General features: G+C 33.4%; 1 protein-coding gene across 1 annotated transcript; it reads left to right on the plus strand.

Moving 5' to 3' along the window:
* The first annotated feature begins 968 nt into the window (after positions 1-968).
* On the plus strand, positions 969-3,529 carry LOC145589553 (ras-related protein Rab11B-like). The gene is made up of 2 exons (XM_081646168.1): positions 969-1,384; positions 2,696-3,529. The coding sequence occupies exons 1-2, from the start codon at positions 1,167-1,169 to the stop codon at positions 3,120-3,122; spliced, it is 645 nt and encodes a 214-aa protein (XP_081502294.1). The 5' UTR covers positions 969-1,166; the 3' UTR covers positions 3,123-3,529.
* The last annotated feature ends 12,701 nt before the right edge of the window (positions 3,530-16,230 follow it).

Below are 16,230 nucleotides of genomic sequence, written 5' to 3' on the forward strand. Positions count from 1 at the left end.
AATCCTAAAACCGAAACTGAATCGAAAATTTCGGGTCGAGTCAGGTCAGGTAAGGAATTTTCAGCTTTAAAAAGGAGTAAAGTACGTAAAATGTGTAAAAAAGAATTAACGTTAATCTTAAAAATAATTAAAACATAACCATTAAAACGAACCATTTCAAATTTTTTGGGAGATGGAAGTAGTAGGACATGAGAAAATACCTATTAATATGCCAAATGTTAATATGAGGGTATTATTGTATTTTCTTAGCTTTACCCCTTTTCTCTCTCCTCTACCTACACCTTCAGCCCACCTTTGTCACCACCTCACAACCATACGCACCACCCACTGCACGACCACCAACATCACTACACGACCACCGGCATCACTGCACGACCACCGTACTTCCGTTAACACCATCGCGTGACCACTGTACTACCGTTAACACCATTGCGCGACCACCGCAACACCATTAGAACCACCATTTCGACCATTAACGCCATCACCACGATCATTAACACTGCCGCACGAGCAAATTCCTTCTCCTAAAGGGTTAGTATGGCCCCAATTTACATATTTTGCAACTAGGGTGTTTTTTATTTGGCCGGCCGGTCGAATTATACCTTCGAAGGTGGTCGTACAACTATGGCTGAGCAAAGGAGTGAGTCCAAATTGCTTTAAGAGGGGAGGAGAGAGAAGAAATTGCTTTTGAAAGGGGGAAGAGAGAGCCATATTATCAAAATTTGTTAAGATGACATATTAACTTGGGACAGCTCGTAGTATAGTACTCCTAAACACGAAAATGATAACAAAAGCTTTTTCATAATTTAGCCAAGATCTCATTTCTGTTTTCAGCCCATTCGACCATTTGTTTAATTGTGCAACTACAACTACATCTTACTTTCAATTTCCTCTTTCCAAATCATTGAATGCGCTCCCTCTCCTTCCTCCCTTCCCCACCCCCCCCCCCCCCCCCCCCCCCCCCTCTCTCTCTCTCTCTCTTCTCTCTCTCTCTCTCTCTCCACCGCTGAGTTTTCGAGATTTGCAATAGGCACCTGAAACTTCTCCTCCTACACTAGATCCAACCCAACCTTCTATTCTTCCCCAATTTACTCCCACTGTACTCTCTTTTCTCCAGATCCACTGCATTTCAATTCTCCATTTCTGATCCCTAATAAATTTCTACAATGGGGTATAGAGCAGATGATGATTATGATTATTTGTTCAAAGTTGTGTTGATTGGAGATTCTGGGGTTGGAAAATCTAACCTGCTTTCCAGATTTACTCGTAATGAGTTTAGCCTTGAGTCTAAATCCACCATTGGTGTTGAGTTTGCTACTCGGAGTATTCGTGTTGATGATAAAGTTGTTAAAGCTCAAATTTGGGATACTGCTGGCCAAGAAAGGTTTCTTTTCTTTTTATTCATTTCGTTGTTGATTGTTGATTTTGGGTAGATCGGTGCATTTTGATTCTGTTTATTGTTGTTGGGTTTTGATTTTGATTGGATCTGGTGCATTTCGTGTAAATGATTTGAGTTTTTGATTGTACATTGTTGAATTGTTGATTTGTTTGAATATTGTAATTGAATATGATAAGTTATGGATCTTGTTAATTTGGGTTATTTTCTTGGTTTTTGGATGTTCAATTGTACTATAAGATTGTTAAATTCTGTTTGTTGAAGGAATTTTGAACAAAAATTTTCGAACAAACTTTAGTTTTACCCCATTAGGGTAGTGACTGTTTCATCGATTCGATCTCTGTTAGAGATTGGCGTAACTAAGGGTTAAGGTTGTAATGTCTACTGTAATTGCCTTAAACCAAATTCACACATTTCCTTTTTATTAGGATGAATGAAGAATGTGTACATGGTTTTGTTCGTTTAATCTATAATTGTAAAGGCTTGATCGTCATGCCATTGAATGCTGAGTTTATTTCACATCAGAATCAGACTTGCGTCTTCGGTTTATATGTGATGATCCCATATATATACTGCATATATTCTTCTGAAGTTAAAAATTTGGTGGAAAATTGGCAGAGTTTATACCATGTTAGGTGGTGATTAGAAAGTTTTTTGATCCGTGTTATTCGTCATGGTTATATTACAAGCCTGAAGTTTTCTGTAGGTGATCAATAGCTAGTTAATTTTGCATTACTCTAGATTATTGGTACTAGTAGTTGTAGATAATTAAAGGTGTGGTTTTGGACAATTGATAAGGTCCGTTTTCCTTTCGGGTGTTAGAGAAGTTTTCCTTTGTTAGTAATTACAATATTGTGAATTGTTTAGGGGGGAGGATAGGAAAGTAAGATGAAAGAAAGTGGATGGAGTATCGTTAAGCATTTGAAGAAGCTGATAGATTAGTCAAAGAAACCTTTGTAGATTATGGATTTCTAGAGTCCTACTTTGCTTCTGCCCTTTATTGTTGCCATTGAGCAACTACTTATCTGTTTGCTCTTTCTCCCACAATTTGCATTCACATAATCGCGTAACACTGACTGAGAGGAGATCTGTTATGTTAGTTACTCTAGTACTAAGCGAAGCGATGATAACCAATGGGCTAAGCCAAGATTACAAATAGTTTGCATTAGCATTTGATTGTATTTCATCTTAGTTGATTTGACTACATATCAGTTTTGGTTAGAATGTTATTATATGCTCTGTTACTAGACTCTCTTTCACAAGGTAAAACCCATCTTATTTTTGTACTGTCTTTCTTAGGTACCGTGCAATTACTAGTGCTTATTATCGTGGTGCTGTTGGTGCACTACTTGTCTACGATAGCACTCGTCACGTCACATTTGAGAATGTAGAGAGATGGTTGAAAGAACTCCGAGATCATACAGATTCTAATATTGTGATCATGCTTGTGGGGAATAAGGCAGATCTACGGCATTTACGTGCTGTTTCCACTGAAGATGCACAAACATTTGCTGAGAAAGAAAAAACCTTCTTCATGGAAACCTCTGCCCTTGAATCATTAAATGTCGAAAATGCTTTCACAGAGGTGCTTACTCAAATATATCGAGTAGTCTGCAGAAAAGCTCTGGAAGCTGGTGATGACCCTGCTGCTGTGCCCAAAGGACATACCATTAATGTGAAGGATGATGTATCTGCAGTGAAAAAAGTTGGATGCTGTTCAACATAATCCTGGGAGTCGATAGAGTTTGAGGAGGTGGTAAAGCTGTGTAATATTGGGGTGATACTGGAAGCATCAAATACACATTAGAGCTTCTTTGCACGATTTATTTAGCTTCTGGAAAATTGTGGTCTTGCCTGTTCTCTTTACAGCTCAAGCCCCAAGAGTTGGTTTCCTTGATCGGATGAGATCTGCATTTCTGCTTCCATCTCACCTTAACAAGATCTTTCTCATATCTAAGCTGTACTATTGTTCAATATTTTCGTTTTACAATTAAATGTAATATCTTAAGATTAAGGTTACTCTATATTTCACCTATTAAGCTTCTGCTTTTACATGAAGCCAATAATGTAACTTGGATATTTTCATATTATCATTTATCTAGATTTGGTTGTCCTGCCTATAAGGATTCAGAAGTATTCTTGATTCACAATGCAGATATATAAGCACCAGCCAACTTGCATTGCACATTATTCCATTTTTTCCTGTAGAAGGATCATTATTCTTGATAATAAACAGCACACTACCGATGCAGGGACCTCAGTAAGTACTACTGAAAATGGATTAGACATGTAATATGGGCCATGGGGTGATTTTCGTATCAGCCCTATGTGAGAATACTACTGCTACATGTTAACATGTAAGTCTTGCTAAATTTGACATGTAATGTGGGGTGATTTTCGTATCAGCCCTATTTGCAGTGCAAAGCTAAATTTATTGTGTATCCTTTGCTTGTGATTTACTTCAAGATGTGATGTTTGTATGTAATGTGATTAAGGCTTGTTTGAATTGGAGTAGGCTCATTTATGAACATCATTCTTCTACCAGTACTATTTTTTCCAAAAAGAAAAAAAAAATATATATATATAAAAAAAAACCTTAAAAGTAAAATAAAATCAAGGACTAGCGCAAGGAGCAGTTCTATGCAAGAAACCTACGTGTTTCACTTTTGAAGAGTTTTGTCGTTTTGCTTTTGTATTGGCGCCACATACACCCTTTACCTTCTATAAGCTTATTTCAAAGGTTATCCAACTCCATAGAATTTGCATAAAAATTATGGTGAATCGCTATTCGTCGCTCCCATTTTACATAGTAACGCTCCCATTTTGACTTGAATGGACAAGTATGCCCTTCATCGAAATTGTAATATAAAAAGAGGATTTTGTTCCCTTCATGCACATTTTACCTACTATCGGTCCCCTCAAAGTAGTACATTGTAAATCCTGAGCACATCGGTTCCCACAACTTCAAACCAAATCGGTCCCGACGACCACCTTAAATATTTTTTTAAAAAAAACATTTAAATCATCAAGTTTTTTCCGACGGATCTAGGATAATGGACGGCTGGGACGACTGGGAAGTTCGTACGCCGGAGAATGCGTCGCAACATTCTGTAAGTTTTTTTTTTTTTATTTTCTGAAAACGGGACATCCGCCCAAAATTTCCGGATGTCCCATGGAGGATCCGCCTAAAATTTCCGGATCCTCCATGGTACTTCCGGAAATTTTAGGTGGAAGTAATGATCCGCCCAAAATACCCTTTATTTGGACCATCACTATACTGAAATATCATTGGCCGATTTTTTTTTTTTTTTACCTTGGTCAAACCTTAATTTTATTATTCTCCTTTTTTAATCCTTTTTTTATTTTCCAAAATTTAATTACTGATTTTCCAAAAATCATTTTATAATTTTCGAAAATCATTTATTAAAATTAGTATTTACTTACATAAAAAAAGAGATAAAATTAAAAAAATCAAAATCAAAAAATCGTTCATCAATGTTCTTCATGTTCTTCATGTTCATCATTGTTGTTTCAAGTTTGTTAATCCATGGATGAGATTAACCACCATTATGGTAATCTTTGTCCCGTATTTACACTCGCACATCAACGAAAATTGAAAATATGCATTGATTTACATATTATATGCGAAGAGTTCATTCGAAATTTGGATTCATATTTGTAAGAATCTGGGATTGTTTTTAATCCTAAAATAATATATGTTAATTGGATAATCGCAAACAAGGGATGCAAAATCAGTCATTATATGTATGCGAAAATAAAAAAAAAATTAATAATTTTTCGAAATATGGTTTTGTGAGGCAAATTGGAGAAGACAATGATTTTTGTCTTGGAATACTTGTTTGATCCGAAAAAAAAAAGATATAGTTTTCAATTCTGTTTGCATATAAGGCATTAACCCAAATTCTAATAGGACATTACCTATTAAATTCACTCGTTGATTAAAAACATATGACACTAAGTTCTTTTGGACATTACCAATTACTGATTTATAATTCAGTAATATCTTGTTATCTTCTCAATTGGTAGTAAATATGAATGTGGCCTTCATTGGACAACCACAGTTCATGTTAACCGGGTTTGGTATAAATGGTAACTAATATATATTTACTATTGTGATTTGCTTTATGTATGCATATACTTCAATATTAGATTAAATACTTTAGAGAAACTAACAATTTTTTTTTTTATTTTTTTATTTTTTTTTTTGATCCCAAAAAACTTAGATTGAAATTTAAACCTTATTTATGAACAAGGAATTTATCAAACATCCAAAAGGGATTTACCTGCGTAAACAAATTAATTAATTACTGGATATGGTCATAAAATGTTGTGGACATTACCAATTTTTAGATTATAATTTGTTAATATCTTGTTATCTTTGTTGTCTAAATAGTTTGTATCTATCTTGTGACCCAATGGTTATATAGTAGTTTATATAGTCTCAAAACTGTTATTATTCACACTTTTAAAATCTGTAAATTTGTAAAAAATATTTTAAGTGGAATAATGGTCTTAAAATATTCATAAAAAATATTTTAAGTGGAATAATGGTCTTAAAAATATTCATAAAAAATATTTTAAGTGGAATAATGGTCTTAACAATATTATTGATTTTGTCGACATATCCTATGATTTTGTAAAATTATTGATTTTTATCATGCCTAGAATTATGGTATTATGTATCTTTAATAATGCAATAAACATGGAATGTTTGATAAACAATCGTGTAAAATGAATTTAAAAAGAGGATAAAATTTGGTAAATAGAATATTAATAAACCTTAGGATAATAGCTGATTTACTTTCCCTTAAATTTTAAATTTTCCCGAGATTTTGTTATTTCTTCATGCAATTTGGTTAATAGAATATTAACAAAATCTTAGGATAATAACTTATGTATTTTCCTCAAAAAAAGATAAAATTAGGAAAATACCATAATTTAATTAAGGTTTATGATTTTAAATCCATCTTATTTTTTTTAAGGAAATACTTTTAGTCTTTCTTTTCTAAAATAAGATCAGATTCGTTCAATTTTTTTTTTTTTTGACATGCTTACTGTAAAATAAAATCAAAATGTTATTTCCCTCGGCTCCACGTCAAAAAAATCATAAAATTGGAATTTTTACAATATCCAAAATACATATAGTCATTCGTCAAACTCAATAAACTTTCTTTTTTAGGTAATAACCAATGTACACATAAGTTTATTCCTGAGCTATAAACAGATCACAAAATTCACACTTGTGTTCTACGTATCAAACAAGGTTTATGAGAAGAAAATTAAAAAAAAATTGAGTCTTCTTCCTCTAATCGATTTGCTCATTATATATCTTTGTATCCTGAAATTGCGTCTTCTTCCTTTGATCGATTTGCTCATTATATAGGTTTGGACATTAATTTTTGTTTTTTGGTTTGCGTAATTTGAAATTCAAACCATCTTTCTATAAGGTAAAAAAAGTCATGTATTTAAAGCAACCAATCAAAATGGAAATTTGGATTAACAATAGAATGTGTTAGATTTAAGATCTATTTGAAGAATATTGCCTATATGATGGCTGTTGATTGCTTATTTTTAGGAATATTGTTACTAAATGATACATAAGTTATCCCATATAAATTGTCATCCAAATCTTTTTCAAATATTCTATTATAATATCTAACGTACTATTTAGGAAATAAATCAATGATATACAATAGTGTTCTAATCAGTTATTTTTTATGACACATAAAATATAGACTATAAATTAAAAATGAAACTAAACTAATCAAAAAAAGATACTCGTAGAGTCATAGTACTAACCATTAGGTAAAAAACTAGATACAAAAAATCACATTTAACATGTAACACTTTTTTGACAAATAGGAAAAAGAATATTTTCAATTCTCATTAATATAACTAGAATACGTGTATATACAAAACAGAAGCATGATATGTCCTAATTATAAGGAATACAACTAGCAATAGTAGCATGCATTTAGCCTAAATATAAGGGGTTGAATATTGGTTTTCCTAATTTATAAATACAAAAATATATTTACTATATTTAACAATTTGTCATTGTATTCTTTCAAAAAAAAAAAAAAAAGTTTGCCATGTAATTGCTCACCTCCACATTTTTTTTTCATTTGGTTATTATATGGGATTCGTCCAATATTAGAATATGACATTACTTATATATTTAGAATTGGTCTCAATCTCCTTAATTATTGTAAAATTATAATAATAACCAAAGACGGTTCATTATTTTAATTACACTACTAAAAATTAAGGTTTTTGCGACCACCTCTTACAGTCACAGAAAATAGCAAAAATGGTCGCAATTTATAATTGCGACCGTCAACGGTCGTAAAGGGGTGGTCGTTATTTACTTGGTCGCAAAAAAAAATTATTACGACTGTTTGACGGTCGCAGATTTATTGCGACCGTTTTTATTAATTTCAACGACCGCAACGGAAACGGTCGTAAATATAAACAATTGCGACCGGTAAAAGAAGCGGTCGCAATTTTGGAAATTAGCGACCGCTTTTGGCCGTCGCTAAAAGTAAAAAAAAAACAAAAAAAAAAGAAAATTTGCCCTATCCCTGCTCTTCACAACCACGCCCCCCACCGCTTCTCACACCCAAGCCAACTCCACCCACTGCCCCTTCCCAGCCAACCACCTTTACCCACCACACTGCACACCTCCAAAACACCACCCAATCACCTCGAAAATCCCAACCAGCCACCACGAAAACCCCAACCAGCCACCACAAAAACCCCAACCACCACATATATAAAGTAACAAAAAATTCAAACATAAAAATCAAACTAAATTAACCAAATTGAAATTAACGAAAATGAAACCCAAAAATAACAAAAACCAAACAAACCAGCAAAAATCAACCCAAAACACAGATAAAATCAAACCCAAAAAAAAAAAACCAAAAAATCCAAACAAAAATTCAAACGAAAAAAAAAAGACAAAATTTGAATGAATAAAACATGGTAATTCGAATTAATAAAAGTAATAAACCACAAAATCGAAAATAAAACAATTATCAAACCAAAATCAACAAAAAAATCAAACCAAAATAAAATTAACAATAATCAACCCAAAATTCGAAACGAAAATCAAACATACTTAGTAATATTAACAAAAATCAGACAAAAAAAATCGCCCAAAAATTCAACCCAATAATTATACCCAAAAAAAATAAACCCACAACAATTGAACCAACAAATTCGAACAAAAAATCCAACAAAAACGAAAGAAAACCATCATAAATCGAAAACAAACATAAATTAAACCAACCTTTATCAATATTTTTTCCTCTAATGGTTCATATGGTCGAATTCGACCACCAAAACTCCAGATCTGGAATTTTTATGGTCGAATTTGACCATTAACACCATAATTCGTTTGTTGCTCGTTGAATAAGGGTTCTTTATTGCCTAGATGGAGGGAGGAGCAGAAGAGAATAAAGGAAAGAGATCGGGGAGAAGAGGAAAGAGAAGGGGAAATAGGTCGGGGAAAGAAGAAGAGGAAAGAGAGAGAGGGAAAGAGGAGAGAGACGTGAGAAGAGAGAGAAATGAAAATGAGAGGAGCGGTTGTTACTTGTTAGGGTTAGGGTGTCTTCGATTTTATTCTACCTTTTTTTTTAAAAAAAAAAAATCTTTTGCGACCGGTATTGGCGGTCGTAATTTTGCGACCGAATCTCAAACGGTCGCAATTCTAGCTTTTTGCGACCGCTACTAACGGTCGCAACAACATTTATTTTATTTTGAATTATTTTTGACATGTATTTTATTTTTGATAATTATTTAAATACCTTTGCGACCTTTTTATAACCCAAAAATTGTCGCAAATCTGCAACCGTTTTAAAAACGGTCGCAAATCTGCGACCGCTTTAAAAACGGTCGCAAATTTCATATTTTGCGACCGTTTTCATGTCGGTCGTAGAAAAACAGTCGCAAATTGGCCGAATTTTAGTAGTGTTAATAACAAACTAGTATCCAAGTAATCCAACCATTGGGTCACACGATACATAAGAAGATAATCATCTAATTTGACAATTAGGTTGCCATTAGAATAGCTTTAAAGGTGGTATGATTGAGAGTTAATTTAATTTTGAGAAATATGCATACATAAATCAAACCACAAGAGCTGATATATAAGTGATCATTGATATCAAACTTGGTATATGTACATTGTGACTTGGCTAGTGAATGAGGATTGAGGACCACGATCCTATTTGCTATCAATTAAGAAAAATATTAGGATATTAATGCATGCACAATATGAACTAATAATTAGCAATGTCCAAAATAAAATATGGTCGTAGACCAAATAAACAATAATATTGCGTTTTATAGGTATTGTCCTATTAGCATTTGGGTTGATGCCTTATATGCAAACAGAATTGAAAACTATATCTTTTTTTTTCGTATCAAACAAGTATTCCAAGACAAAAATCGTTGTCTTCTCCAATTTGCCTCACAAACCCAGATTTCGAAAAATTGTTAATTTTTTTATTTTCGCATACATATAATGACTGATTTTGCATCCCTTGTTTGCGATTATCCAATTAATATATATTGTTTTAGGATTAAAAACAATCCCAGATTCATACAAATATGAATCCAAATTTTGAATGAACTCTTCACATATAATATGTAAATCGATGTATATTTTTAATTTTCGTTGATGTGCGAGTGTAAATACAGGACAAAGATTACCATAATGGTGTTAATCTCATCCATGGATTAACAAACTTGAAGAACAATGAGGAACATGAAGAACATTGATGAACGATTTTTTGATTTTGATTTTTTTAATTTAATCTTTTTTTTTAATTTAAGTAAATACTAATTTTAATAAATGATTTTCGAAAATTATAAAATGATTTTTGGAAAATCAGTAATTAAATATTGGAAAATTAAAAAAGGATTAAAAAAGGAAAATACTAAAATTAAGGTTTGACCAAGGTAAAAAAAATAAAAAATCATAAAGGGGACCATAGTAGAAAAATCCTGTTGTACAAAGTAGTTTATACATTCTACTAAAGTAAATATAATAATACTTCATCCTCGTTTCCCAAAATATTGCAACATGGGATGGAACATGAATTTTAAAAGGAGATAAATAGAGAGAAATAATAGATTGGAACTCATGTATTAAGTAGAGAGAAAGAGAGAAAACATGTGTAAATAACAAAATGTTGCAATATTTGTGAAACTTCTTAAAATGGTAATTATCGCAATATTTGTGGAAAATGGAGGAATTATATTGTAAGTCAGTACTTTGTTAGAGTGTAGGACTTCACAATTATGTAGAAGAAAGTATAAGTAATAAACTTACTCGAGTTTCCTGCTGGACATAGTAATATTATATGCTGTAGCGGCAACAACAACTCTAACAATCAAATAGACAACAATTATATAATCAATACAAGCATTCTTTATATCTGGAATATCTGAAGTTTAGAATGATGTTAGTAAATTTTCGAAATCAACAATGGAACTAGTTTCGTCCAAGGCTTTGATTAGATTACTAGTGGCTCTGAACTCTTGCTAGTTGAACAATGGTGATTTATCGACGTTAGCCTTTGATTTTGCGGTCATGTTTAGGCCCAAGTCTCCAAAAGTCAGTACAAATATTGCAACTATCAGGGCCACCTTGGATTCCCAAGAAAACTTTTGCAATACATTGAGCACAAAGAGGGTTGTTTCATGTGAATCAACCTAATTGACAACCTTGCAAGCTATCTACATCAGTTTTAGACTTCAGAATCGTTGTAACTATTTATCTTTTTGTTGATCGATATTTAGATTACTACATAGTTTTTCTAAGAATAGGAAAAATTCAAAAATTGAATTTTTTAAAATGGTAATTCTTTGTTGTTTTGAAACCGTAAGATACCATTATTGTAGAAAACAAAAAAGAAAGAGCGTATTTTTAATGACCTCATTTGCTACGTTTCCGGCTATAATTGGCAAGTCCGGGAATTCTGGTATACTATCATAGATGCTTGAGAGAGTATTCTACAAAAAAAAAAACATATGAGAATTTTGCTTTTGGAACATAAGAATTTTGTAATGATCTGACGTGTGTAATACCACTTCATAACTATAATTCTATAATATTTTATTTAATCAACGTAAATTGTACGTACCTGGAATGCAACTTCTATCGTTTGAGAGGCGGGTGTAGGTTCAATAATATGCTGAACAAATTGAAAAATGAGCTCGGCTTTGACATTACTAAGAACAGGCTTGTGCAGCCGCATAACCTGTTTAACAATGTCATGTTTATCCTTTTCAAAATCACTTGGCAAGGACACGCACATGCTACGTTCGTTACCCATTGGTTGTGACTCTTTGCTCTTTGATGAATGTGTCATAGCAGATATGTCGGAGGCCAGGTTAGAGGGCCGATGGTTGCTTAAAAAAGTTTGGTCATGTTTACAATTTAAAAATTGTAAAGAAGGTTGTAGGTATGTTTCATGGCAATGTCGGTGTAAATCATTCCTCTGTATATATATATATATATATTTGTAGATAATCTATTTGATTAATCAAATTCTGTGCTTCTTTTGAAATTAATTCAAAGATTCCCCAAGCTTTAAAGACTTTAAATTTAAGAATCACCATGTCAATTACTCCCCCCCCCCCCCCCCCCCCAATTCTTTTTTAAATAAAACTTTTTCTATAATCGTTCAATTTATTTAATTACAACTCTTTTTCCACCCTCGTGCACATTTTTTTTTCACGCTCTAATTTTCTTAAAATAAAAAGATTTCAAATAAAATAGACAAAAAGAATCAAGGAAAAATTCATTATTTTTTTAAAAATCTTAACTTTGGTTAATTTACTTTTAATATTCCTAACTTTCGTTTATCGATGAATAATCCTAACTTTAGGATGCGATTTGTTTGTTTAGTCTTGAAAACTGGTAGCTTGATAAAAGGGTTAAAAAAAAATTTAACATATATTTTTGCCACATGTAAACACGTGATTAGTCTAAAAACAAATCAATATATAAAAAAAAGAAAAAAAAACTACCAGCCACCTACGCCAGTGGCCTCCCTCCTCACCGTCCCACCCCTCCCCAGCCCCAAATCGATAAAAACAACCCTCCTCCATTCCCTCTCCCTTCCCCCATCCTCGAAAACCACCCCATCCCTCCCCTCATTGCACCTCCAAATCCCTAAACGTCAATTCCCTCAAAGCCCTCTGCCAAAACCACCAATTTTGTTCTACGTCTCTTGAAACCCCTAAAATCCATTGGAAATTTCCTCCTTTCTTAACAAATTCTTCGTTATTTTCTTGGTCGAATTCTTGGCGTGTACCCACAACTTCTCATCTTCGATCCCTTCCTCCATCTTTACCCAATTTTGAAAATTAAGAAGTTTCCTCAGTAATTTTGGCAGTTTAGGGGACGAGGGGAGGGGGGGTGGTTTTCGGGGTGGGGTAAGGGAGAAGGGGTTGTTTTCGGCGGTTTAGGGTTGGGGCGGTGAGGGAAGAGGCCACGAGCGTAGGTGGTTGGTCGTTTATTTATTTTATTTTTTTGATCAATTATGTGTTGACATGTGTCCATATCAGTTAATATAAAAGGTTGATGACCTACTGAGATTTAAGAAAGAAAATGCATATGAAAGTTTGAATCATTCCAAAATAATCGAATGTTGAGATTATTCTAAGTGAATTGGCCAAAGTTGGGAATATTATAAGGAAAATTTGTTGAAAACCATCTTATTAAAACCAAAATTTGTTGAAAACCATCTTATAATTTTTTTTTCTTTTTTTTTTGGTCAAAGCACACCTGTTTAAAAAATTAATTTGTTAAGTCCCACCACTTCCCGGATTTTGACTATTGATTGACATTTCCGGCGTTGACTAACATGTGCACCTTACATGACCCACTTAACCCCACTTTTCTATTATTTTCCCCTTTTTCCCTCCATTCATTCCCCTCTTCATCACTTACATTTCCGTGGAATTGTATAAAAAGTCTATAAAAACCAAATTATGATAATTTGTGGGCATCGAAAGATCTAAATGGTGATATAAATATATGAAAACGTGACCATTCAACACCTTAATTTAAGGTGGGTAGTTTGAGAAAATTATTCTAATTCTTTGATAGACAAGTGAATGAAATCTTCACTGTTGTCGAAAAAAATAGAAGAAATTATTCAGTCATGTCAATTTGATATATATTAGGTGAGTGATAATGCCTAGAATTAATTTTTTTTTTTTTTTATGGAAATCAAATCATGGAAAGTTGGAAAGAGAAGTTGATCAAAGAGTTAGAAATTTAGAATTGGTTTAATAGAGAGAAGATCCTTAAGAGTTTTAGTCTTTCATGAGATTGGTGATAGTGGGGAAGAAGAAAAAGAATTTACTTTTTCTAGGTTTATAACTTAGCCACTTGATTTTTTTATTGGGCCCCAAAATTTTTTAGGCTTTGTTCTACGGCTTTGAGTGGACCGCCTAGAGATGAGTGTGTGGATTATACATGTAGTGTAGGGTGATTTTCGTATCAGCCCTATGTCAGAATGAATGCTACTACTAAATGTTAATATCTATATCTATAGACTGTAGTAATTTGCAGTTTAAGCTGAATTTGTGTATCCTTGCTTGTGATCTACTTAAAGATGTGATGGATCTATTTGTATGTAATGTAATTAAGGCGTGTTTGAATGTGAGTAGGTACATCTATGAACACCATTCTTCTTTTAGTAGTTCTAAAAAAAATTAAAATAAAAAATCAAGAATTAACACAAGGAGCAATTCTATGCAAGAGACCTAAGTGTTTGTCTCAATTTTGTAGAATTTTGTCGTTTTGCCTTAGTTTTGGCACCGCACAATCAAGAATTAGCTTTGCACCTGGTGTCAGAATCAAATTTCTAAAATTTCTTTCGTGTTTATAAAATAATTCTTAACTTTTATTATCAATAACTTAATACTAAAAGTGAAACTAGTGATGACACATATCATTCATTAGTTGAAAATTTTCCCTCCATTTTACCTTTTCTTTTTTGTTTTATTCATCTTCAATTTCACTTTGGCAGGTATATTTTTTTCCCATACACACAACACACTCAAATGAAATATTTTTATATGTATGTATTTTACATTAAGTAATAGTGGTATAAAAATGAGCGTAAATAAGAGTATATTAGGATACTATATAGTTCTTTTTTATATACAAAAAATACGGAGTAATTATTAAATTATGTGGTACTTCGCTATACAATTTAGTAGAACCCGTGCATTGCACGGGACTTTAACTAGTTTTGAGAAACAGTTTGGAAGTTTTGGAGATAGATCAGAAAATGTTTGTAGTTAAGTACAAAAAATACTTTGATTTACAAGGTAATTAATTAATGCCTCGCCTGTCAAAAAAAAAAAAAAAAAAAAAAAAATAAATATATATATACATATATATATATAGGGGAGGAATCCGGTAAGAACCCATCCTTATATAAGAACCTTAGTTATATAAGAACCAATCTCATCCGTAGGATAAGGTTAATTTGGACGGTTCAAATTAAAACAAAAACCCTCCCTCAAATCCCTAACCAACCGTCCAAAATTTTTCTCACTCCTCAAACTTTTAAATCTTTTACTTTCTCTCTCCTCAAATCCCAAAGTCTAACACAAATTGCTGCATAAACAACCTAAATTGCTCAAATAAGGTACCTTTTTTTCGATTTTGTTCAAATTTCATGAATTTTGCATGATATTCAAGTCGATGTCTGTTATTTGGGGATTTTGATTTTTGCGATTTTCATGAATTTCGCACGAGTTCAAGTCGATTTTGATTTTTCTGATTTTTTTCATAAAATTTCAGCGATTTTAGGGTTCAATCTTCAACGATTTTGCTGGAATTTTCAGCGGATTTAAGGTTCGAATTTAAGCGATTTTAATGTTCGAATTTCAGCGATTTTAGTGTTCGAATTTCAGCGATATTAGTTAATTTCAGCGCTACTCTTAATTAATATTCTTTGATTTTTTTGGCGTCATATTACCATTTTTGTGTGATTTATGTGCGGTTTTTTTGGGCAATTTTGTGCGATTTTGTTGATTGTTGGTGGTGGTGTTGTTGTGTGGTTTTTTTTTGAGCGATTTATGCCCGGCTTTAATTGGGCAATTTTTTTGGTTGGTGGTGTCGTTGTATGTAGGGATGTCAATGGGGCGGGGCGGGGCGGATGTTGGCCTTCCCATCCCCATCCCCACCTAATATTCTCATCCCCATCCCCATCCCCATCCCCGCGGCGGGTCCAAGTTTCATCCCCATCCCCGCCCCACCAAGTACAACTCCAAAACCATCCCCGCCCCACCCCCCACTTGGATATCCATCCCCACCTAATCCCCACCAAAGACCCGCCTAATCCCCACCCAAGATCCACCTAATCTCCGTATCTCAAATACACAATCCTACATAATTAATACGAATTATAAAATAAACGTTCTACGCACATTTTTGTGTTATAATATAAGTGTCGTACAAAGTATTATAATTAATATTGTATTTTACGTAATTATTTTATAAATACTACAAAAGTATGTAATTTTACTTTAAAAGATATATAGATGTGGGTATGAGGTGGGGATGGGGCGGGTACGAAGTGGGGCGGGTGGGGGGGGGGGGGGGGCGGGGATGGGGCGGGTATAATTTAAAATCCACCCCCGCCCCATCACCCATGGCGGGTATGGTTTTTATCCCCATCCCCGCCCCACCACCCGCCAAACCGAGACCCATCCCCGCCCCACTGGGGCGGGGATGGGGCGGGTCTCCTACTTGACCCGCCCCACTGACATCCCTAGTT

Source organism: Chenopodium album, chromosome 17 (genome assembly GCF_948465745.1).
Source record: "Chenopodium album chromosome 17, dcCheAlbu1.1, whole genome shotgun sequence".
Classification (NCBI taxonomy): Eukaryota; Viridiplantae; Streptophyta; class Magnoliopsida; order Caryophyllales; family Amaranthaceae; genus Chenopodium; species Chenopodium album.